This window comes from Rhinatrema bivittatum, chromosome 1 (assembly GCF_901001135.1).
Source record: "Rhinatrema bivittatum chromosome 1, aRhiBiv1.1, whole genome shotgun sequence".
NCBI classification, from domain to species: Eukaryota; Metazoa; Chordata; class Amphibia; order Gymnophiona; family Rhinatrematidae; genus Rhinatrema; species Rhinatrema bivittatum.
Window position 1 is genome coordinate 833717540 of NC_042615.1, and position 25492 is coordinate 833743031.

General features: G+C 46.1%; 1 protein-coding gene across 1 annotated transcript in view; it reads left to right on the forward strand.

Moving 5' to 3' along the window:
- Positions 1-25492, forward strand: part of LOC115073646 — a 71628-nt gene that overhangs the window by 17443 nt on the left and 28693 nt on the right. The window contains exons 2-3 of the mRNA XM_029572248.1: positions 180-5611; positions 17624-17843. Of these exons, the coding sequence (XP_029428108.1) occupies positions 180-5611; positions 17624-17843 (5652 nt within the window). The remainder of the gene's footprint in view (positions 1-179; positions 5612-17623; positions 17844-25492) is intronic.

Sequence of the window (25492 nt, forward strand, 5' to 3'; positions counted from 1 at the left end):
ACCCCAAGAGGTACATGTTATTTGGTTAGTACACATGGCAAGATCGTCCAGTTCCCAGATCGTTCAGTACATCAGCCTTTAATGTTAGTTTGAAAACAATCCTCTAACTCAAGCATGATAATGTTTACATGTAACAGCATGTGACACATAATTTTGTTTTTGCTTGTTTTTCTATTAAGGTTAAAGATATTGAAAAGAAATTTAAAGAGCTCCTAATTGAGAACCAGATCCAGGAAGACCCAAATATGGCATCCTGTGATATTAGAGAACGCATGGAAACCCTTCAGCATCACCTTCTCATACAGTATTATGCCGAGAAGAATTTGCCCCATTGGAGTCTCAGTAGTCTGATCAGAACTTTGACTAATCAGAATCTCTCCTTGAGAGAAACCCTCAGTCTCATCCAGACTATAATCCAACTAAGACTTGAAGAGTTGGATATCGTTAAGTTACTGCCTTCTAGTACAGAAATTGATGATAAATCGAGCTGCATTATCCATATCATCCACATTCTGTACAAAACAAACAAGACCTTAGCAAGGAAACTCTCAAGAACGGTCTTCTCTGAGCTCTCCAGCATGAGCCAGGACTACCTCAGTCAGATATTATTCAACGGAATATGGACCCCCATACAGGCTGTTATCTTTAGTCTTCAGGTTCCTCTAGCCATCAATTCACAGGAAAAAGTAGAGAGAATTCTCCAGAAGGTTCAGACTTACCACATAGATGCCATCTCTGCCACTGCTGCTCTTAAAGAAGGAGATCCCCTGGATTATATTCAAATACATGTGAAGAAAGAAAAAGACAAAAATACACAAACTATTCTGGATGAGATGAGAGGAAATAAATATCCAGAAGAAATCCTGTGTATTCTTGAACCAATTCTTGGGAGGTTGGAAATCCAGATTCCTCAGTACTGGTCTAACATTACGCAGTTAGAGTTTAATGATGAAATGAAGAGGGAAGGTATAGCTATAACTAAGTCCGTGGACTTTACAAATCCAGATCAGGAAAAGCTGACTCAGATTCTTCTTGGTTTATCAATTGCTGTTCAGGATGTTACCACCACTGTAACAAAATCTGGTGAGAAAATAGAAGGCTATTTGCCAAGATTTACTCAGCTGGCATCTCTAGTGACTCTTCTTGTTTCCAAGACTCCAGAAAACAGTGGCTGCCTCTTGGAGATTGCAACTGGGGAAGGAAAATCTACTATTGTGGCTATGCTTGCTCTTATCCATGCCATCCGGGGAAAGAAAGTTGATGTTATAACAAGTAACCCAGTACTTGCACGTCGTGACAAAGAAGACTGGGAGAAACTGTTTAAGATGTTTGATGTGTCTTGTAGTGTAATACCTCCAGCAGGATTGGAAGAATGCACAGATTCACAACAACGAGACAAGGCCATAAGAGAGGCATATAAGGCTGACATTCTGTATGGGACGGTCAGTAACTTCGCTGCTGACATCCTCAGGCAGGAGTTTGAGAAGACGAAAACTCGAGAAGATCGACCATTTGATGTGGCCATTATTGATGAGGTTGACTACATGACCTTAGACAGTGGTGTGCAAGTCACGTACCTCTCACATGCAGCCACTGGGATGAGACATTTAGAACAAGTGCTGGCTGCTATTTGGGCAAAGGTCTGCACATGCCAACAGATAGAAGACGCTGAGACTGGAGAACGTGTTTGGATAACAGGAGCCCAGTATTTTCACAAAGCTGCAGTAACAGCTGTGATGGGGTCTGAGACATCTGAGCATTTCAACCCACAGGACATTCTGATATCTGGGCTGCAGCTCAGGATCTTCACTGAGGAAGATATTGAAAAACTTGCATCTAAAGTAAATGAACCAAGTCAAGAATCACAAGATTCTGAAATTAAGGAAATCATGGATAAACTTGAACCTTCTCAACAGCGAGATCTTTTAACTGTCTTCCAAGCAGTTTTGGAAAACAATGTACTGTTTGAATGCCATGAAGTACAGAATGGTAAAGCTGTGAGATGTGATACAAATGCCACAGTTACCCATGATAACAAGATCCGTATGCTCCTTCTGGAACATGGCCTGGCCTGTTTGATGATAACAGAAGACGAATTGATAACAGCAACAGTTAGTGAAATAGAATCCAAACTTAGATTCTCCGATGTCTATACACCTCCAAAGAGAAATGAGAAAACTGATGAGAACTTCCTTGTCCTGCCAGGATGTATGAAGGAATACACAAGAAACAGACTACCAGTCTTTGTGGGAAATGCTTTGAAAGCCATTTTAATGAAGAATAAACGAGAGTACATGATAGAGTCTGCTATAGATCCAGGGAAAGACAAAACTGTTTCAGAGAATCAAGAATATGATGGAATTATTCCAGTTGACTTCAGAGCTACAGGAATACTTGAGAAGAACAAACGCTGGGGTGATGGTCTACAACAGTTTCTGGAGATGAAACATCAGTTGGCGATCTCACCTTTAACAAATGTAACTAATTTTATGTCTAATTTCCATTTCTTCCAGCGATACACTAAAGGCACTGGAATGTTTGGAGTCTCTGGGACATTAGGAGACGAGGCAGAAAAAGAGTTCCTTAGAAAACATTACAAAACCTCTTGTTTTCCAATCCCAACCCACCGTCACACAAAGAGAGTTGAGTTGCCAGTTCTTCAGGTAGAAGGAGGAAGGGATACTTGGATCAGAGCAATTTGTGACTGTGTCAAGGACAGAACCAGTGAAAAGCAGTGGGTCAAAGGTCAAGCCACATTAGTAGTTTGTGAAGATGTCAAAACAGCTGATGAACTTAAGATGAAATTATTAGAATATGAAGCTGTTCCCAGTTCAGACAGAGTAACAATGTATACAAGAAGTGATAAACACAATGTGGAAAACAGAAAATTTAACTCTGGAGATGTTATTATTGCAACTAATCTCGGTGGAAGAGGGACAAACTTTAAAATCACCAAAGATGTGAATGAGAGTGGTGGTCTGTGTGTGATTCTTGCACATTTCCCTAAAAACATGAGAGTTGAGAAGCAAATATTTGGGCGTACATCTCGGAAAGGAAATCCAGGGATGGTGCAGATGGTATTAAATTATGAAGGCCTAGCACCAAGCTATCAAGATCAACCAGTAGAGATCATGAGACAACTGAGGGAAAATTATGAGAAGAGCTGCATCGCTGACATGGAGAATGACGAGTTGCTGGAGGTCGGTATGCGGGAGGAATTATTTAATTTATTCTGCAATCTTCTTACTGAGCTTGATGAAAATTACTCCAAGGTTGAAAAGCTGGATATTTTCACGTGCTCTGACACAAACCTTCTACGCACTATCTTTGGTTCTTACAAGGTTAAAATGGACTTAAAGCCAGCTTTGAATGCAATAAAGGAGACCTGGGCCCTGTGGCTCACACTCCGTGAGAAAGACATTGATAACCATATGAATTTAGATCAACTAAAGAATGACCTTAGTCAAGTAGTCAAGAAGAAGATAGATGAAGTCCTGAAAGGGAACTCTAGTAACATTTATGACTTCACTAAACTGGCTCTGGATCGTATGTACTTACACAATGTGGATAAAGGTAATGATTATGGAGCATTAAAGTACTGGGAGAAAGCAAAGCACACTGATCCAGTGTATAGTGCTGTCTCACTGTACAATCAGGCATACATTACAGTAAACCTGGGAAGTAATGGCTACATACAGAAAGCAATTGATTTATTGAATGAAACTAAGAGGACAATGGATATTTACATTTCTGAGCAAACAAACACAACAGTAGCTTCTCAATTGTCCTGTATCGCACAGTTTGAGCCTCACCACAAAGAAGAACCAAACTTCACAAAGCAAATGCAAACTCGAAACAGCTTGCTTAAGTCCTGGAATGATTATATTGACAAATCTGTAGCAAAGTTATCAGAACTTCAGAAGAAGAAAGAGGATGCAATCACTAAAGATGTGGCAGTTTTCTCACTGTCTGACAGTCCTGACTATATAACCACAAATGAACTCAACACATTGTATGACATGGGCCTGGCTTTTGTCTTTGAAGTAGAGAAGAAGCCCAAGTTTTGCATTGATGCTCTGATCTGCGCAATCCTTGGGGCTCTGCAGATTCTGGCCGGGATCCTGGTGTGTGCTCTCTCCTTCGGGACAGCCACTCAGTTTGGGATGGGGCTGATTTCCGAGGGCATTTCTGACATGATATCTGGGATAGTTGGTATGGTGACGGGATCCTTTAGTTGGATGGAATGGGCCTGCTCCAAAGCCATCAGCCTTGCGATCTCCTTGGTGACTGCAGGAATTGGTGCGATTAAGAGCATGGTAACGACTGTATACAAAGTCACAAAAAGTTTGGTGACAGGAGCCAAAAGCTTTGCATCTGTGGCAGACGATATCATTCGATCAGGAAAAGCCATATTTACTTCAGTCAAAAGCGGTGTAAAATCAGCGGTCTCTTCAGTCACCAAACAGTCACTGTCCCAGTCAATGAAGACCCTGGCATCGAGCTCGGCAGTAAGGAACAACTTTATACAAGCTGCAAAGTATGCCGGGCAGGAAATCCTCAAAGAAGGGGTGATGACGGTCTTAGAGTTTGGAGCAGAAAAGACAATAGCAGCCACTTTCCAGGCCATGTTTAAGAGCAGCTTGAAGCAGACGGTTTCCTCGGCAATCAGAGAGAATACCACAGTGAGGAAATACCTCATCAAGTTCATCGTCGTTCACTCAGTACCTGCGGGAGTCTTAAACACAAAGAATCCGAGAACATTTACAATTATATCTTCTCATAAACAAAATATGAAATTCATGGTAAAAGGTGTCTGCAAATCAGCTATTTATGATGTCACGAATGATTTTGCCACCCTCAATAAAGTGATGTCTCATCTGCAAACTGTAAAATCAATAGCACTGATAGTGATGAAGGACGCCAAGGTTAAAGGATCTATACTGAAAGCCACTAAGCTTGTTGCAGAACTAGGAAAATATACAGCTGACTTTGCCAAGATGCTGAATGCCATCCCTACTAAAGACATCATTGACAACAGAGTGGTACCACTCATGGTTCAACAAATTGATGCCAGCCTTTCTGCATCTCAGTACAAGGAAGATGCTCGGGGTAGTATTCCTGACGTGCAAAGTCTGCAAGAGGACTTGTTGGTCACTGCTTGTGAGGAATTATCCAGTGGATTCACAGAACTCGTGGCAGGCCGCTTAACAGGACTAATCAGCAAAATTGCCAAAAAAGAGTTTGGACACCATGTCACAAAGACCGTGGGCAATATTGTAGGAAGCCAAAAAACTGAACGATTCTTTGCTGATCAAAAACATGGGCAAGAAATGAAAAAGATAACACCTGGGGAAGGAAAACAGAAGCTAACAGAGTCTCAGCAGAAGAACTTTGACGAATACGTGAAGAAGCTTCAGGAGGAGACACGTCCGGCTACAGAACTGGATCTGCATATTCTTACCAAGAGCAACCTGATGCAGGGAGAGACAATCAGGATCCTCGTGGTGGATGAAAAGGGGAAAAAACTCTCCACTGAGACATATCCTGGAAAAGACAGCTCAGCAGGGACCATCACACTGCAGCTAACCAAAGTGAGAGAGCAAACAGGAAGGTAAGAGCTAGAGACAGCTCAGCAGGGACCATCACACTGCAGCTAACCAAAGTGAGAGAGCAAACAGGAAGGTAAGAGCCAGAGACAGCTCAGCAGGGACCATCACACTGCAGCTAACCAAAGTGAGAGAGCAAACAGGAAGGTAAGAGCTAGAGACAGCTCAGCAGGGACCATCACACTGCAGCTAACCAAAGTGAGAGAGCAAACAGGAAGGTAAGAGCTAGAGACAGCTCAGCAGGGACCATCACACTGCAGCTAACCAAAGTGAGAGAGCAAACAGGAAGGTAAGAGCTAGAGACAGCTCAGCAGGGACCATCACACTGCAGCTAACCAAAGTGAGAGAGCAAACAGGAAGGTAAGAGCTAGAGACAGCTCAGCAGGGACCATCACACTGCAGCTAACCAAAGTGAGAGAGCAAACAGGAAGGTAAGAGCTAGAGACAGCTCAGCAGGGACCATCACACTGCAGCTAACCAAAGTGAGAGAGCAAACAGGAAGGTAAGAGCTAGAGACAGCTCAGCTGGGACCATCACACTGCAGCTAACCAAAGTGAGAGAGCAAACAGGAAGGTAAGAGCTAGAGACAGCTCAGCAGGGACCATCACACTGCAGCTAACCAAAGTGAGAGAGCAAACAGGAAGGTAAGAGCTAGAGACAGCTCAGCAGGGACCATCACACTACAGCTAACCAAAGTGAGAGAGCAAACAGGAAGGTAAGAGCTAGAGACAGCTCAGCAGGGACCATCACACTGCAGCCTACAGGGTAAGAGGGAGTACATGCTGGAGGAGCTGCAAGGCTGCTGTCTTCCTCCTCTTGGGCAGGGAGGGGGCGAATTGGGGTTTGCTGATGGGGAGGGGGGAGTGAATGAAAAGAACAGGGATCACAGGAGGAAGTAAGGGAACAATGGGGGAGAGTGAGTGAAGTGGAGGGAAGTGAAGCAGGGTGAGTCAGGCATTTGGGGGGAGAGCATGAATCAGGCAGGGTAAATTGAGGGGTTTGTGGGGTAGGGGGTAGAGAGTGAAGCAGGGTGAGATGTTTGTGGAGGAAACCAGATGAAGGGACCAGGGTGAGTGAAGGGTTTGAGGGATGAGTGAATTGGGATAAGTAAGGGGTGAGTGGTGTCTGTGGGGAGGGGGAGTGAATGTGTGAATGTAGAGTTTGTGGGGAGAACCAGGGTGAGTGATGGGTTTGAGGGATGAGTGAACTGGGATAAGGTAGGAGTGAGTGGTTTGTGTGGGGAGGGGGAGTGAATGCGTGAATGTAGAGTTTGTGGGGAGAACCAGGGTGAGTGAAGGGATTGAGGGGTGAGTGAACTGGGATAAGGTAGGGGTGAGTGGTTTGTGTGGGGAGGGGGAGTGAATGGGTGAATGTAGAGTTTGTGGGGAGAACCAGGGTGAGTGATGGGTTTGAGGGATGAGTGAACTGGGATAAGGTAGGGGTGAGTGGTTTGTGTGGGGAGGGGGAGTGAATGCGTGAATGCAGAGTTTGTGGGGAGAACCAGGGTGAGTGAAGGGTTTGAGGGATGAGTGAATTGGGGTAAGGTAGGGGTGAGTGGTTTGTGTGGGGAGGGGGAGTGAATGGGTGAATGTAGAGTTTGTGGGGAGAACCAGGGTGAGTGAAGGGTTTGAGGGGTGAGTGAATTGGGATAAGGTAGGGGTGAGTGGTGTGTGTGGGGAGGGGGAGTGAATGTGTGAATGCAGAGTTTGTGGGGAGAACCAGGGTGAGTGAAGGGTTTGAGGGATGAGTGAACTGGGATAAGTTATGGGTGAGTGGTTTGTGAGGGGAGGGGGAGTGAATGGGTGAATGTAGAGTTTGTGGGGAGAACCAGGGTGAGTGAAGGGATTGAGGGGTGAGTGAACTGGGATAAGGTAGGGGTGAGTGGTTTGTGTGGGGAGGGGGAGTGAATGGGTGAATGTAGAGTTTGTGGGGAGAACCAGGGTGAGTGATGGGTTTGAGGGATGAGTGAACTGGGATAAGGTAGGGGTGAGTGGTTTGTGTGGGGAGGGGGAGTGAATGGGTGAATGTAGAGTTTGTGGGGAGAACCAGGGTGAGTGAAGGGTTTGAGGGATGAGTGAACTGGGATAAGGTAGGGGTGAGTGGTTTGTGTGGGGAGGGGGAGTGAATGGGTGAATGTAGAGTTTGTGGGGAGAACCAGGGTGAGTGAAGGGTTTGAGGGGTGAGTGAATTGGGATAAGGTAGGGGTGAGTGGTTTGTGTGGGGAGGGGGGAGTGAATGGGTGAATGTAGAGTTCGTGGGGAGAACCAGGGTGAGTGAAGGGTTTGAGGGGTGAGTGAACTGGGATAAGGTAGGGGTGAGTGGTTTGTGTGGGGAGGGGGAGTGAATGGGTGAATGCAGAGTTTGTGGGGAGAACCAGGGTGGGTGAAGGGTTTGAGGGGTGAGTGAATTGGGATAAGTTAGGGGTGAGTGGTGTGTGTGGGGAGGGGGAGTGAATGTGTGAATGGAGAGTTTGTGGGGAGAACCAGGGTGAGTGAAGGGTTTGAGGGGTGAGTGAATTGGGATAAGGTAGGGGTGAGTGGTTTGTGTGGGGAGGGGGAGTGAATGCGTGAATGCAGAGTTTGTGGGGAGAACCAGGGTGAGTGAAGGGTTTGAGGGGTGAGTGAATTGGGATAAGTTAGGGGTGAGTGGTGTGTGTGGGGAGGGGGAGTGAATGTGTGAATGGAGAGTTTGTGGGGAGAACCAGGGTGAGTGAAGGGTTTGAGGGGTGAGTGAATTGGGATAAGGTAGGGGTGAGTGGTTTGTGTGGGGAGGGGGAGTGAATGGGTGAATGTAGAGTTTGTGGGGAGAACCAGGGTGAGTGAAGGGTTTGAGGGGTGAGTGAATTGGGATAAGGTAGGGGTGAGTGGTTTGTGTGGGGAGGGGAGTGAATGGGTGAATGTAGAGTTTGGGGAGAACCAGGGTGAGTGAAGGGTTTGAGGGATGAGTGAATTGGGATAAGGTAGGGGTGAGTGGTTTGTGTGGGGAGGGGGAGTGAATGCGTGAATGCAGAGTTTGTGAGGAGATCCAGGGTGAGTGAAGGGTTTGAGGGGTGAGGGAAATGGGATAAGGAGGGGTGAGTGGTTTGTGTGGGGAGGGGGAGTGAATGGGTGAATGCAGAGTTTGTGGGGAGAACCAGGGTGAGTGAAGGGTTTGAGGGGTGAGTGAATTGGGATAAGGTAGGGGTGAGTGGTTTCTGTGGGGAGGGGGAGTGAATGGGTGAATGCAGAGTTCGTGGGGAGAACCAGGGTGAGTGAAGGGTTTGAGGGGTGAGTGAATTGGGATAAGGTAGGGGTGAGTGGTTTGTGTGGGGAGGGGGAGTGAATGCGTGAATGCAGAGTTCGTGGGGAGAACCAGGGTGAGTGGGAGGTTTCGGGAGGGGGGGAGGGTTGACCAGGATGAATGAGAGGATGAGATGGGGAGGAAGTGAAAGAGGGAATGAAAAGGGCTTAGAAGATGGGATAAGAGAGAGAGAGGATGGGGTGTGATTTTGGGGGGGGTGTAGAAACCTTCTTTCCTCCTCCATCCCATCCCAATCTTTCCTCCTTCTCTTCCACTCCCATCCCTAATATTCCTTTCCTTCCTGATCCCTCTTCTTCTTTCCTCCCTGGACCCTTCCTCGTCTCTCTTCCCCTCCTGCCTTAGATTCCTCCTTCAATTCCCTCTGCAATATCCTCTCTCCTCTCTCCCCATTCCCAGACAGTAAGAGCCACGTAAATTAACTGGATACAGAAATGTCTGAAAATGGCGGAATTGGTGTAAAGAAAGAATGAATGCATTTATTTATTTATTTTTATTTAAAAACTTTTCTATACCGTCGTTTAGTAAAGCACCGTCACAAGGGTTCACAATGAGGCACGTAAATAAATATTTGGTGAAATTCTTACTAACAATGTGCCAGAATATTTATGGGTAACAAGTATTCATAATCTAAGGTGTATGCTGTGGGATCTGGATCTTGTCCTTTTTAAAGGTTAATAGGAAACCATACAACCATTGCACTATTTACTACAGATCTCTTAAGTTATTCCATTATAATGTTAGGTAAAAATGATATTGTATACTTATAGGTGTGGTATACTGTGACTTTAGCTTGTTCATTTAGACTTCAGAATCTCCATTCTCCTTGTAAAATGCTTTCTTGAAAAGCCATGTTTTCAAACTTTTTTTTAAAGAGTTTTAGATCTCTCTATAATCTTGTTTCCAGTGGCAATGAATTCCATAGTGCTGGTGGCAATGAATTCCGTAGTGCTGGTGGCAATAATTCCATAGTGCTGGTGGCAATGAATTCCATAGTGCTGGTGGCAATAATTCCATAGTGCTGGTGGCAATAATTCCGTAGTGCTGGTGGCAATGAATTCCATAGTGCTGGTGGCAATAATTCCGTAGTGCTGGTGGCAATGAATTCCATAGTGCTGGTGGCAATAATTCCGTAGTGCTGGTGGCAATGAATTCCGTAGTGCTGGTGGCAATAATTCCGTAGTGCTGGTGGCAATGAATTCCGTAGTGCTGGTGGCAATAATTCCGTAGTGCTGGTGGCAATGAATTCCATAGTGCTGGTGGCAATAATTCCGTAGTGCTGGTGGCAATAATTCCATAGTGCTGGTGGCAATGAATTCCATAGTGCTGGTGGCAATGAATTCCGTAGTGCTGGTGGCAATGAATTCCATAGTGCTGGTGGCAATAATTCCGTAGTGCTGGTGGCAATGAATTCCATAGTGCTGGTGGCAATGAATTCCGTAGTGCTGGTGGCAATGAATTCCATAGTGCTGGTCCGGCTAATGATAGGGCTCGTTCTCTGACTTGGGTCAGTTTTGCTGTCTTGATTGATGGGATGGGTAGTAGAGCTTTATTAGCTGATCTGAGATTTCTCTGTGGGAAGTGTAGGCGTAGTGCTGTGTTTAACCAGTCTGTTTTTTCTTCGTTTATCAGTTTGCGAATTGTGCATAGTGTTTTTTTGACCCCCATTATTTAAATGGCAGTTATGCAAAACTGTGCTCATTTGCCACAGGAAGCAGGGTGTCCTGCAGTTTGCATGGAGATGCACTGATTTTGCCAGGGCTTTTTCACTCCCGTTATACTGTGAGGTTTTTTTGGCTCTAAAACCTCTGTTTGCTGGGGGGGTCAAAAAAGCCACACTGGGGTCAACGCAGATTATTACAGTGGCCCCTGAGATAGCTCCAGGAATCATCATTCTGGAAAAAGTCTCTGTTTCTGGTTGTGGTCTTTAACACCACATCTGCATGGAAACTTCACAAAGCAAGCCTCCAGTTTCTAAGCCTTGTGCACATTGATTTATTTAGTTAGTTAAGAGACATTTGGGCCGCCTTTACTTCTGAGTTGCTGTCGCTACATTTGGAAACAAAACCCCTTAAGGTTTCATGTCACAGATAACTTTGCCACTGTCTTCTCGCACGTACACACAGGGCCAGCATTTGGACAGGGCACGCAGGATGGTCACCCGGGCCACAGTGCAGCAAGGGAACTGCCAACCTCGGGTCACCATATAGAAATAAAGACAACTGAAAGCTAATAGTGAAAATCTGTGCAAACATGAAAAATAAAAACGGAAAACAAATATGTGATAAAATATTATCCAATCTCAAGAGGTGAGGCATTGTAGGCAGGTTTAGGAGTGCAGGGATCTGTCTGCCCTAGCAGTGGTCCCCAACCCTGTCCTGGGGGCCCGCCAGCCAGTCGGGTTTTCAGGATATCCAGAATGAATATGCATGAGAGAAAATTTGCATGCACTGCCTCCATGACATGCAAATTTTCTCTCATGCATATTCATTGTGGGTATCCTGAAAACCCGACTGCCTGGTCAGCCCCCAGGACAGGGTTGGGGACCACTGAGCTATAGGACACTGCCAACTGCCCTCCCACCTTACTTACAATCCTAAATCAGGCAAAAGTCAACACATATTCTCCTCAGAAATAGACTTTTATTTATCAGATTTGGAAGGATATATGATTTAGCAAATATCAACAATTCCTGTCTCTAACGCCACTGGCAACGTTAGAGGAGGTGCGGGATGCAGTACGGCCCGGGACAAGACCTCCTTCAGGTCCTAGGCCCGAGAGTTTTCCGGTCGCACTGGGCAGGCGGCTATTCGATGGCCTGCTACGCCACAATAAAAGCAAAGTCCTTCTCTCGCGCGTCGCTGGCGCTCTTGAGGAGACGCTCTCCCATGACCCAACTCCATGGGCTCCTCGGCGGGTGCCCGAAGGGCTTCAGATGCACTCTTGGAAGGAGGTGAGGGCCTTTTCGCTGGCCTGACAACCGGAAGGCGAAACCTCATTCGACAATCCACTCGATTGGCCAGTTCAATCATGCCATTGAGGTCGTCTGGGAGTATTTATTTATTTACATTTTTTTTCTATACCGTCGTTTAGTAATATACCATCACAACGGTTTACATTTCGGCACGAAATAGGTTGGTTAGGTTTCTAAGTTATCCATGGTGTGCCAATATTTTACGGTTACATAGTTCAGTAATATACTCTAAATGAGAGATGGGTTGGGGTTACTATTTATATGATTTTGGGATAATCATATATGTGTATACTGTTTCAATTTAATATTTAATAATGGGTAACAAATAATAAAATTGTCAGTTTTCCGTTTGTTGGTGACTTTCAGCTTTATGTATTGTTAGTCATCGCTCTCATTGTGAAATGCTTTTTTGAAAAGCCAAGTTTTTAGGCCTTTTTTGAAAAGTTTTAAATCTTTCATTAATCTCAGTTCAAGTGGTAATGAGTTCCACAATAATGGCCCTGCCAAAGATAGAGCTCTCTCTCTCACCTGGGTCAATTTTGCTGCTCTGACTGAGGGTATAGTTAGCAGTGCTTTATTGGCCGACCTGAGATTTCTTTGTGGGACATGTAATCATAAAGCAGTGTTTAGCCAGTCGGCGTTTTCGTCATTAATTAATTTATGAATTGTGCAAAGTGTTTTGAATTGTACTCTCTGTTCTATTGGGAGCCAGTGTAAATCCGCAAGTGTTTGGGTGATATGATCTCTTCTGCCTTTTCCAGTAAGTATTCTGGCAGCCGAGTTCTGTAGTATTTGCAGTGGCCTGATTGTGGTGTATGGTAAACCTAGGAAAAGTGTGTTGCAGTAGTCTGTGCTGGCAAATATTAGTGCTTGTAGTACTGTACGAAAGTGTTCCTGTGTTAATAATGGTTTTAGTCTTCTAAGGACCATTAGTTTGGCATAGCCTTCTCTTACTTTTGTTGATATGTGTTGTTTAAGGCTGATTTCGGTGTCCATAATAACTCCTAGGTTTCTAACCTTATCGTTTAACTCCACTAATTTATCATTTTTAAGTTTGATGGGATTTTGAATTCTTACAATGTTTTTTCGTTCAAGGTGTATAAATTCCATTTTTCCTATGTTAATTACTAGTTCCATTTGAGATAATAGTTGTTTTATTATGTCTAGATACATCATTGCAAAGTTCAGTGTTTTCTCAAATGACTCTTCCACTGGTAGAATTAGTTGGATGTCGTCAGCATATATGTAGTGTATGATACCTAGCCCTGCTAGTAGGTGGCAGAGGGGGAGCATGTAAATGTTAAATAGAGTCGCTGAGAGTGCTGAGCCGCTGAGCCGCTGAGAGTTCCTTTGCCGCTAGCTCATTCTGCAGGCGCGAAGCTAGCCCTTCCAAGAAGATTCCGTGTAGGCAATCTTCTTTCCAATTCAGCTCTGCGGCCAGGGTGCGGAACTCCGCCGCGTACTCGGCCACTGTTCGAGTACCCTGTCGTAATCGGAGTAATTCCGAGACCGCAGTGGGCTTGCGATGGGTTCGTCAAAAATCTGCCGGAAGGCAGTCAGAAACTGATTCAAGTTTTCGAAGACAGGGTCCCTTCTCTCCCACAGATGAGAGGCCCAGATCAGAGGCTTCCCGTCAAGCAGGGACATAATGTAGTTGGTTTTGACCAGGTCGCTGGGGAACTGCACAGGCAACAAGGAAAAAGGGAACTTGCACTGGCTGAGGAATCCTCAACACAACTTCACATCTCCGGCGTATTGAGAGGGTGCCGGGAGTTGAGTGGGCATTACTGGCCCCTGGTCGTCCCTGGAGCCCTGGATGGTGTGTGGCTGGGTAGGGCGACCTCCTTGAGCCCCAGGCAGAGATGGCAGTGTAGGGTTCACGGGCCCTAATGCCTCAAGGCGTTGGGTCAGGCCCTGTACCACAGAGACCAGGGCATCGAGGGTCTGTTGTTGATCCTTCAGGCGCTGGGCCATTCCGGGAATGGCCTGGTGGGCAGATACCTCCGCCGGGTCAATGGACTTGGCAATCTGTTATGCTCAGGCTTGTGGACCCTTGGGCCGACGAGAGGATGATATACCTTGCGGAGGATCCATAGGTTCTCTCGTCGGGTGGCGAGGCAGAACAGAAGAGGAGAGCGTCTGACCCTCGGCACTGGAGACGGAGGCGAATGCAGGCAGATGAAGAGACTAGAAGAGGAGCTGTGTCTTCACCCCTGGAAGTCTGTGGTCCCCCCAGGAGGAGCCCGTAGGGACCCAGACCGCTGGGACTTAGGTGGACCCAGAGGAGTTGCAGTATCGGTGCAAGGACTGACTGGAGCTTCGCCCTGGAAGTCCACGGTCCCCCCGGGAGGAGCCCATAGGGACCCGGACCACTGGGACTTAGGCAGGCCCTTGGAGACAGAGTCCAGGAGGGGTCCAATATCGAGTGCCAGAGAGTCGTCGCTTACCAGTCCGAGGTCACACACTGAGGGCTCACCACTTGCCAGTCTGAAGTCACACCAGAGAATCACCGCTTGCCAATCCGAGTCGCACACCAGAGAATCACCGTAAGCCAATCCGGTCAGGAACCGAGAAGACCAAGACGTAACAGGAACAAGGATCTGAAGCTCAAGGAACTCACCGAAGCAAGCAGACTAGACAGCGCTGGGACGTTGCCAAGTCACTGAATGAGCAGAGGAAGCTTCCTTTTATACTTCCCCTGCTCAGGCTGATCAAGGACAGGTGAGGCTTGTTAAAGGGATCAGGTCCCTTTAAATTTGTGAAGGGGGCACGGCCTCACGCCCAAAGATGGTGGCGGCCATCTTGGATTTCCTCTGCGGAGGAATGGCTGCAGGAACGGTGTGGGGGCAGATCAGGGACGGCTCTCCACCCAACGGTCAGGCCGGGGACCAGCGCCGGGGCACCAAGCACCCGGTCAGGGGTTTCCCCTGAAGCTGCCGCGGCGGGTCGCCAGCATGGATGAGGTAGGGCACCGCGGTCGTGGCCTCCCACGGCCGCGGGACACAACAAAAGGTGGTTGGAAAAATAAACAGGAAAAAGAACCACGTTAAAGAAATACAAAGGTCCCAAAAAGAGGAAAATAAGGAAAAACATTTAGTGAAACTCAAGGAGATGAGGAAATAGATCAGGAAAGCAAAAAGTAAAACAGAAGCAAGGACTGCCAAAGAGCTGAGAAAACACGTTTCAGATACATCAGGGAAAGAGGAAGGCCAGAGGAGATATTGTAAAACTGAAAGGGGACAAGGAGCAATGTGTGGAGAGAGATGAAGAAATGGCAGGAATATTAAACAAATACTTCAGTTTGAGGTTCACTTAAAAGACCTTGGATTAGGACCATTGCTGATTAAGTGCATGGATGGGGATGGAGTAGATGTAACTCCATTTACTGAAGAGAGTGTATGGTAAGAGCTGGGGAAACTGAAAGTGGACAAAGCTATGGGGCCTGATGAAGTTCATCCCAGGATACTGAGGGAGCTCAGAGATGTGCTGGGTGGGTCTGCTGAAGGACCTGTTCAATAGACTAGAGATTTGGATCAGGATGAGCAATCGATGTGGTTCACTTGGATTTCAGCAAGGCTTTTGATACAGTCCCATACAGTAGGCTCATGAATAAAGAGAAGCCCAGGTTCCAAGGAGGTGGAATGGATTACAAATTGATTGATAGGTGACAGTGTCCCGCTGTGGAGGGTGTAGGCCCTTGGACTGCTGCTAGGTTGATACAGCCTGGTTCATGGGGGCACATATCAGCCCTAGCAGGCAGCAGCTGATATACCCCAAGGCAGAGAGACTAGATAGGATTCTTCACCAGTACCAGCCACATCCCCTTCAGATTGAGCCTTTAAGCTCTGGTGGACTTCAGGGCTTGGATACTCCAAGGCAGAGGTCAGGGCAGATGAGATCAAAACGGAGTTGGAGTCTAGGCAGAAGTCAGGGCAGATGGAGAGCAAGCAACAGTCCAAAACAGTCTGGGTCAGCAACAGAAGAACAGTCTGAGGAAAGGCTGACTGGAAGGTAAGACAAGATGGAGCAAGACAGGAGAACAAGGCAGGGCAGGGCAGGGTGGAATCAAGGCTGGGCAAGGCAGGTTCAATAGTAATGAAACACCAATGACTAGTGCAGGAAGATCTGTTTCTGCGGCTCTGACTTCCTTATATACCTAGACAGGATATGTCATCATCAAACAGTGCTTGAGGAACTCCCAGTTGTACAGCCTATAAGAGGAGCTCCCGGTTACATGCCCCTTGGATGCTGCAAGGGGCGGGATGCTAAATGGAACCAAATCGGAAGAGAGAACAGTACTAAGTGGAATGGAGGGCCTCAAGGATCAGTTTTGGGATTGGTTCTATCTTTGTGAGTGACATTGCAGAGAGGATCAAAGGAAAGGTTAATCTTTTTGCAAATGCTACTAAGACCTGCAACAGAGTGGACAAACCTGAAGGAGAAGAGAAAATGAAGAGTGATTTAAGAAAACGTGAACAGTTAAAGTTTGGCAGCTTGATTCAATGACAAGAAGTGCAAAGTCATGCATTTTGAGTACAGTAATCCAAAAGAGCTGTATGAGAAGATGGGTGAAATACTATCACTTTGGGGTGATAGTAACTGGAGATATGAAGACGGTGAAGCAATGTGACAAGACGATAGCTAAAGCTAGAAGAATGCTGGGCTGCACAGAAAGAGGAATAACCAGTAAGAAAAAGGAGGTGGTGATGTCCTTGTACAGGTCCTTGGTGAGGCCTCACCTGGAGACGGTATCTCAAAAAGGATAAAGACAGAATGGAAGCGGTGCAGAGAGTGGTGACCAAAATCGTGTGGGGTCTATTTCAGAAGACTTATGAGGAGAGGCTGAAGGATCTGAATATGCAGACCCTAGAAAAGAGGAGGTGCAGGGGAGATGTGATACAGACCTTCAGATACCTGAAAGGTTTTAATGATGCACAATCCTCAAACATTTTCCATTGGAAAGGAAACTGTGGAGTTAGGGGCATGATATGAAACTCCAGGGGGGAAGACTGAGAACCAACATCAGAAAATATTTCCTCACAGAGAGGGGGGTGGATGCCTGGAATGCCCTCCTGGAAAGGTGGTGAAGACGGGAATGTTATTGGAATTCAAAAGGGCATGCGATAAACACTGCAGCTCCCAAGAGGCTAGAAGCTGGTAAAGAAAAAACAACCTCCATTACCTTTAGGTGATACGTAGTAGTGGAGATCCTAAAGGTATCTCTACATGTCTACCTGCTTTAGAGCCACATGTTGAAGCCAGCAGTATGGTACAGCATTTCCTCTCACCATGAACAGGTAATAGCTGTGAGAATCCTACGGTCTTTGCCAGATATGTAAGCCCCTCCCTTACATTCTTGATCTATACACAATAATTCTTGTACTATACCAACTCTATTTCCAACCAGGTCACTGGTCTCCAAATGGACAATAATGTCAACATCAGAATCTCTACTTTTTTCTCTGAGAGTATTAAGAAACTGGTTGCATTCCTGATAGGCATTTAACCTTTCTATTTCCTTCCAAGATTATGCAATTGAAAATAGAGTCATTGAGTAGCAGGAGTTTTCTGTTATGGCGGCTTTTTCTTGGCCACAGAGCCCTTAGGAACATGGTTATAAGTTCTGCTCCTGCTTCTGAGCTATGTCCAGAGACCTCAGAGGTGTGTAGACAAATATCGAAAGAAGGCAAAATAAAGTCTCTAACAAAACTGTCATCTAAATCGGAGACCTCTTGGTATCTTTCAGTGCCACCTCAGTCATCGACAAAGTCCAAGCCCTTATCAAAGGGCAGGAAAACCCCTACAGTGGCAACTTCAGCCTGGTAAAGCCAGATGGGACCCTCATCCCCATAAAGTCTGATGATCCAACCTCCCTCTACAGCACTCTGGCAGCAGCTAAAGGGGCCACGACGGAGGCCGACATAAAGAGCCAGGCGCACGAGCTGAAAAGCAAGGTTTACGACGAGGTAAATACTTTCTAATTATTACACAACTCTTACTGTTCATAGCACTCCTCAAGCTGGTCACAGGCTCTCTCTCCAAACTGCTTACAATCAGCTTGAATACAGACAGGTTCAGTGACGTTCTGTGGTCACATATTAAATGGTGGTGGATAAATTGAAACTCAAGTCTTTAGGATGCAAGCTCTGTGTTCTATGAGGTACAGCATTCTTGTCTAAACATAACCTCGATAGGTTACAGAATTTTAACCACACTCAGAAAATTAGAAACCTAAAGAATTAACAACAGAGAATAAACAAAGAAAAACATCTAAAATTCTCAACACTAGTCATATAAATATAATTAAGAACATTTAAAAACATAAGAAGTGCTATCGTGTGCCAGAGCGATTGTCTATCAAGTTCATTGTCCTGTCTCCAAGAGTGACCTGTCTGGGTCACGAAGAAATACCCAGCAGATCCAAATAAAAAAGTCCATTTCATATTGCTCACAAGTGCTGATCCAAGGTCTATCTGGTTAATAATTGTTAATGAACCTGTGCTCCAGAAACTTGTCCAAACCTTTTTTATACCCAGCTCTGCAATTAACCTTGACAACATCCTCTGGGTACAAAATCCATAGCCTACGATGACTTTAGAATACGAAATCTGCCACTATTTATTTTCGTGATGTATTCCCTAGCCTTGGTAGTCTTTGAAAGGGAAAGTAACCACTCCGTGCTTGCATGCGTAACCCCTGATGGGGCACATAAAATGAGAGAGTTCCTGGAGCACGCGTAACCCCTGATGGGGCACATAAAATGAGAGAGTTCCTGGAGCACGCGTAACCCCTGATGGGGCACATAAAATGAGAGAGTTCCTGGAGCACGCGTAACCCCTGATGGGGCACATAAAATGAGAGAGTTCCTGGAGCACGCGTAACCCCTGATGGGGCACATAAAATGAGAGAGTTCCTGGAGCACGCGTAACCCCTGATGGGGCACATAAAATGAGAGAGTTCCTGGAGCACGCGTAACCCCTGATGGGGCACATAAAATGAGAGAGTTCCTGGAGCACGCGTAACCCCTGATGGGGCACATAAAATGAGAGAGTTCCTGGAGCACGCGTAACCCCTGATGGGGCACATAAAATGAGAGAGTTCCTGGAGCACGCGTAACCCCTGATGGGGCACATAAAATGAGAGAGTTCCTGGAGCATGCGTAACCCCTGATGGGGAACATAAAAAGAGAGAGTTCCTGGAGCATGCATAATAGGGATGTGAATCGTTTTTGAACGATTAAAATTATCGTCAGATAATTTTAAAATCGTTCAAAATCGTTAGAGTGCACGATACAATACAAATGCCCCCTATTTATCATCAGGGGCATTTGTATTGTATCCTTAAATAGGGCGCGAGAAAGCCGGCACACCAAAAAAACCCTAAAACCCACCCCGAACCTTTAAAACAAATCCCCCACCCTCCCGAACCCCCCCCCCCCAAATGTTTTAAATTACCTGGGGTCCAGTGGGGGGGTCCCGACGCAATCTCCCTCTCTCTCTGGCCACGGCTGCGTTGAGAAATGGCGCCGGTGGCCCTTTGCCCTTATCATGTGACAGGGCAAAGGTAGCGCCGGCGCCATTTTGGTTCCTGGCTCCCGACGTCACGCGTGCAGGAGATCGCCCCCGGACCCCCGCTGGACCCCCAGGGACTTTTGGCCAGCTTGGGGGGGGGCCTCCTGACCCCCACAAGACTTGCCAAAAGTCCAGCGGGGGTCTGGGAGCGACCTCCTGCACGCGGGCCGTATTGCCAATCTTCAAAATGGCGCCGGCGCTACCTTTGCCCTCACTATGTCATGCCCGCAAAGAGTCCTCAGGCCGGTAGGCGGATGAAGCTGAATCAGAAGAATGGTCTTCACCCTGGAAGCCCGAATCCCCCCAGGAGGAGCCCTTGAAGATCCGAGCCACTGGGACTTAGGCGGCTGCAGAAGGTTTCACCCTGGAAGCCCGAGGTTCCCTCGGAAGGAGCACGTGGGAACCTGGGCCGCTGGGACTTAGGAGAACGGTCCGAAGTTGAGGCTGGCGGAAGGCAAGAAAGGTCAGGAGCAAGCAGAGAGAGTCGTACCGGAGTGTACCGGAGTGTACCGGAGTCGTACCGGAGTGTACCGGAGAGTCAAGCAGGAAGGATCCAGAACTGGAACTGAAGCCTAGGATCCGGAGCGAGAGCTGGAACTGCGGACAAGGATCCGGAGCGAGAGCTGGAACTGCGGACAAGGATCTGGAGCGAGAGCTGGAGTTGAAGACAAGGTCAAAACACCGGCAAAGTGCATTCAGGAGCACACAGCAACAGGGAAGGCAAGCAATCTTGTTGCAAGGCACCAGATACAGGCAGACGCCAGCTTTAAATATCTGCCGGCGTCTGACATCACAGGAGGGCCAGCCCGCAGTCTGGCGGGAAACGGCCTTTAAATTGCTCCCCCTCGCGCGTGCCTAGGAGGGGAGGAGCCAGGATTGGAGTCTCGGCGGCGTCTCCCTTGTGGAGACGCCGCCGCGCAGACCATGCTGGCCTCGGTGGAAGTCGCCCCGAAGCTGAGCCCTGAAGTGAACCCAGCGTCTGCCAGCCAGGTAAGGTCACGGTTGCAAACGCTGCGACCGGGACCGCAACAGAGCTAGCAAATACTGTAGGCTTAAATATCCAAGCAGCGTGATGTCATATCAGGGGGACGCCCCTGAGGTTCGCGCCAACGTGGAAATAAAGATGAGGACGGCGTGCGAGCGCGCGCCCTAACGTACCTTGGAGGAGCATGGCAAGAAACAGCACCAAAGCCGGTCCAGGGACGCCGGAGAGGACGGCAAACAGACGCCATGGCAGCCAGTAGTCCGAGATGAGCGGGAGGAGCCGCAAATAGTGAGAGGTAAGCAGGGCGAAGCCGTCGAAGGCCAATGGTCGCAACAAATTAGGGATGTGAATCGTTTTAGGACGATTAAAATTATCGTCCGATAATTTTAATATCGTCTTAAACCGTTATGGAACACAATACAATACAGATTCTAACGATTTATCGTTATAAATCGTTAGAATCGTGAGCCGGCACACTAAAACCCCCTAAAACCCACCCCCGACCCTTTAAATTAAATCCCCCACCCTCCCGAACCCCCCCCCCCCCAATAACTTAAATAACCTGCGGGTCCAGCGGCGGTCCGGAACGGCAGCGGTCCGGAACGGGCTCCTGCTCCTGAATCTTGTCGTCTTCAGCCGGCGCCATTTTCCAAAATGGCGCCGAAAAATGGCGGCGGCCATAGACGAAAAAGATTGGACGGCAGGAGGTCCTTCCGGACCCCCGCTGGACTTTTGGCAAGTCTCGTGGGGGTCAGGAGGCCCCCCACAAGCTGGCCAAAAGTTCCTGGAGGTCCAGCGGGGGTCAGGGAGCGATTTCCCGCCGCGAATCGTTTTCGTACGGAAAATGGCGCCGGCAGGAGATCGACTGCAGGAGGTCGTTCAGCGAGGGTTCCGGCGCCTCGCTGAACGACCTCCTGCAGTCGATCTCCTGCCGGCGCCATTTTCCGTACGAAAACGATTCGCGGCAGGGAAATCGCTCCCTGACCCCCGCTGGACCTCCAGGAACTTTTGGCCAGCTTGTGGGGGGCCTCCTGACCCCCACGAGACTTGCCAAAAGTCCAGCGGGGGTCCGGAAGGACCTCCTGCCGTCCAATCTTTTTCGTCTATGGCCGCCGCCATTTTTCGGCGCCATTTTGGAAAATGGCGCCGGCTGAAGACGACAAGATTCAGGAGCAGGAGCCCGTTCCGGACCGCTGCCGTTCCGGACCGCCGCTGGACCCGCAGGTTATTTAAGTTATTCGGGAGGGTGGGGGATTTAATTTAAAGGGTCGGGGGTGGGTTTTAGGGGGTTTTAATGTGCCGGTTTTTCGATTTTTCGATTTTTCGATTTTTAACGATTTTTAACGATTTTTCACGATATTTTACCCCCCAAACGGCAACAATACGATTCCCTCCCCCTCCCAGCCGAAATCGATCGTTAAGACGATCGAGGACACGATTCACATCCCTACAACAAATAGTTTCCCCTCTTGTTGGTTCTTGTACAGCTGCTCCATGAAGAGTCATTTATTTCATCTAGGAACTTTACTTCTCTAAAAAGTCCTGATGTAACATTCACCCAAACAATACTGGGGTAATTGAGATCATCCCTTATTAATGTGCTGCTGATTTTGTTAGTGAGGTGAGGCAGAGTCAGACATTTGAGCAACTTGTAGGTCAAGGTCAGGATCTTGATTCTAGTACAACAGAACGATGGTAGCCAGTGTAGGCTTTTCAGAACTTGGGCGCGGTGGTCAAGCTTATGTGCTCTCGATATCAGACAGCAGCATTTTATAAAAGGGGTAGACAGTGGTTTGGGATGTATGGGATTCCAGAATACAATGCTTGATTGTGGGATGAGTGAAAAAAATACTTCCTACAATGTTTTAAATCTGCTGGTTTGCTAGTTTCATGGAGTATCCCTTAGTCCAAGTGTTGGATAACTGTACCCTATTTACCTGTTCTACCTCACTCATGATTCTATACATCTCAATCATGTTCCCTGTCAGTTGTCTCTTCTCCTAATCTGTTTAGTTTTTCTGCAAGATCCACCTAAAACACCTAGAATTTAGGTAGGGACAAAAGCAACTGACCATATAAAGTCAATCTCACATCAACTGTACTGTTTCCTATTTTAAAGCAGGATAAAATTCAAATCTCTTGGTTTTATCTTTAAGTGCATGAATCAACGGGCCCTGAATATCTCGATCAACTTCTTTTCTCCAATATTCCCACAAGAGAGCTCCAATCCTCACAAATAATCCTTCATTCCTCCCCTTCTCTGGCTTCTGCCAGATTAACTTGAACAAGCCTTAAGGCTTTCAGCTGCTAGGCCTAAATATCTCAAATCATGTTACCTTGCTTATCAGAAAACAGTTATCGCTTGGATGTTTGACCTGCCTTCCCTTAGATTCCTTAGTAGAAACAGGAGGATGAATTTCAAACAACTGTGCACACCCTCATATACACATGTATAGGGGTGCAAATATCTACTCACTCACTCCCAGCCCTCTAGAAACACCTTGAATATGCATGAGTACATAAATCTATCTCATGCATATTCATTAGGATATCCTGAAAACCCAACCAGATAGGAAGCAATGGGACAAGAGACAAGAGTACCAACGTTGACCTCCAGCAGAGCCAGCTGTCAGGACAAGCTAAGTGTGTGCACAACATGCCTTCACAAAAAAATGAACAACAGAGAGTGCACTTTTGATAGCCAACACCTAAAAGAAATAAAATTAAAATCAAGGGAAAAGAAGATAGAACGATGGTGACATAAAACTAGGACAAATACAGGGAAAAGAAAGAAGAAAATAAGACATACAGACACATAAACATCATACTTACCTGGATACTGGGAAGACGCCGGAAATGAGGTTTCAGACCTCAACCACCTGAAACACCCAAGTTTGCACAAAGACTCAGTTCTGAAAAGAGAAAAATTTCAGTAGTGACAGAGTAAACATTTTAATGGTTACAAAATAGATGTTAGAGAAAGAAAGGATTCTTGTGAGTAGCATATCTGGCTTTTGAAGGTATTATAATCTATAAGAAAGTTATTTTTAAAATGTATATACTGCTAATTTCCAAAAAATGGTTGAAGGTGGTTTACAGTAATACACTCATAAAATCATGAGAAAAATGTAAACATTTTAGAAAACATCACATGAACACAATAAAATCAATTAAATGCTTTCGTAAAATAAAACGTCTTCAATGTTTTCCTAAAAAGTTTCAAATCCTTTTCCAATCGCAGCTCTAATGGCAATGCATCCCATGGTAGAAAACGCGCAATTTCAACAGCAGGGCCCACCATTTGGAATTCGCTGCCTCCGGAGCTTCGATAAGAACCATGTCTCCAAACATTCAAGAAACATCTTAAAACATGGCTCTTCAGACAAGCTTTTCAGAGTCTCAAGAATATTCAGACACTGGTCAAAGGTCATAACAGAACATTAGGGAGACCCATGATTGTCCCCTACCTTCTTCAGCATGTTCCCCTTAGCTTGACTTAATGCCACCCGCTCCTTCCCTCTTCCTCCTCTTCCCTCCCTTGTTCTACAGCCCGCTCCTCCTTTTTCTCTCTCCTCACCACCACCCGCTATCCTTTAGGGCCCCCGCTCATGCCCTATTTAATTCTCAGATTCATAGTGATACCCTCTTGATGCCCTATATCATACAACGCCTATCACCACTATTTTGCGATTCTATTTATCTTCGTTATTTGTCGACTTGCGACCTATTAGCTCAGTTTGCTGTTCTATTATACTTGTTACTTATATTTGTTTTATATTGTCATTTATATTTGTTATTTATATTTGCCGTTCTATTTATACCTGTTATCTATACTTGTTATTCGACGATTTGTTTTAATGTAATGCCATAACCGCGATTGTTCTGTTTCAATGGAAACCGATATGATTTGATATTTTTTCAAGAATGTCGGTATATAAAAACTCTAAATAAATAAATAAATAAATAAATGAGGGAAAGCTCTACTGCAGGTTATTTGTAGCCTGGAGGAATCACCAACAAATCATCTGAGTTTGATCTTAGCTGCCTTACGGGAATGTATTTTTTAAATGTATTCACTAGAGACCTTGGATCTCCTAAATTTAACAACTTAAAAACGATGAGTAATACTTCATATTGACTACACCATTTTGCAGGCAACCAATGTAACTGGTACAAAACTGGACTAATATGGATAGTACGTTTGAGACCCTTTAAAATACGCGCTGCTGTATGTTGAATTATTTATTTATTTATTTAACATTTTTCTATACCGAACTTCATGACAAGCTTCATATCAGGCCGGTTTACATCAAACTTAGGGGTTAACTGAACATAACCATTCAACAATTAATTGTACTGCTCTTATACTCGTTTGAAGTAAACCAACAAAAAGACTGTTACAGTAATCTATTTGATTAAACAAGATTGCCTGTAAAACTGATCTAAAAAGACTCTCAGGCAAAAAAATATTTTAGTGCCATCAGCATATTTAGCTTTAAAAAAGCCCTGCTGTAGAGCTGTGGCTGGGGGAACGCCTCGCACCACCCTGCCCAGCCATGACGTCTGCTAGGGCTTGGTTTGAGCAGGGCTAGGATCTCTCTGGCTGCAGTGGGCTCATCATTCCCATTGCTGGATGAAGTCTTCTAGAAGGGTCTGAGATGTGGTTAAGAGTTTTTGGTAGGGTAAGCAGGTTGCGTATATTTTTGCATGTAACTGAGGCCATGTTTCTGGGAGAGGGTTTGAATGCATGATAAAGGTAATCTCAAAGCTAGGAGTTTGTAGTTAGTAATAGGCAGGTGACCTAAGAATTTGGACAGCTTAAGAAAGTAGTCAGGACGACGTTTTGTAGAGCTGAGCAATTGATGTAGATGGAAGACGAGATAGGCCGAATGCTCTTTTTCTGCCATCATGTTTCTCTGTTTCTGTATTTTTTGTGTTACTTCTGAACTAACCCCCTACAAAGCTCAATTAAGTCCAGTCTTCTCCAGATTGCCTTACTGTTCTCTCATGATACAGGTGAACATGAAAAAGCTTTCTATATCTGTACCAATTCTGTAAC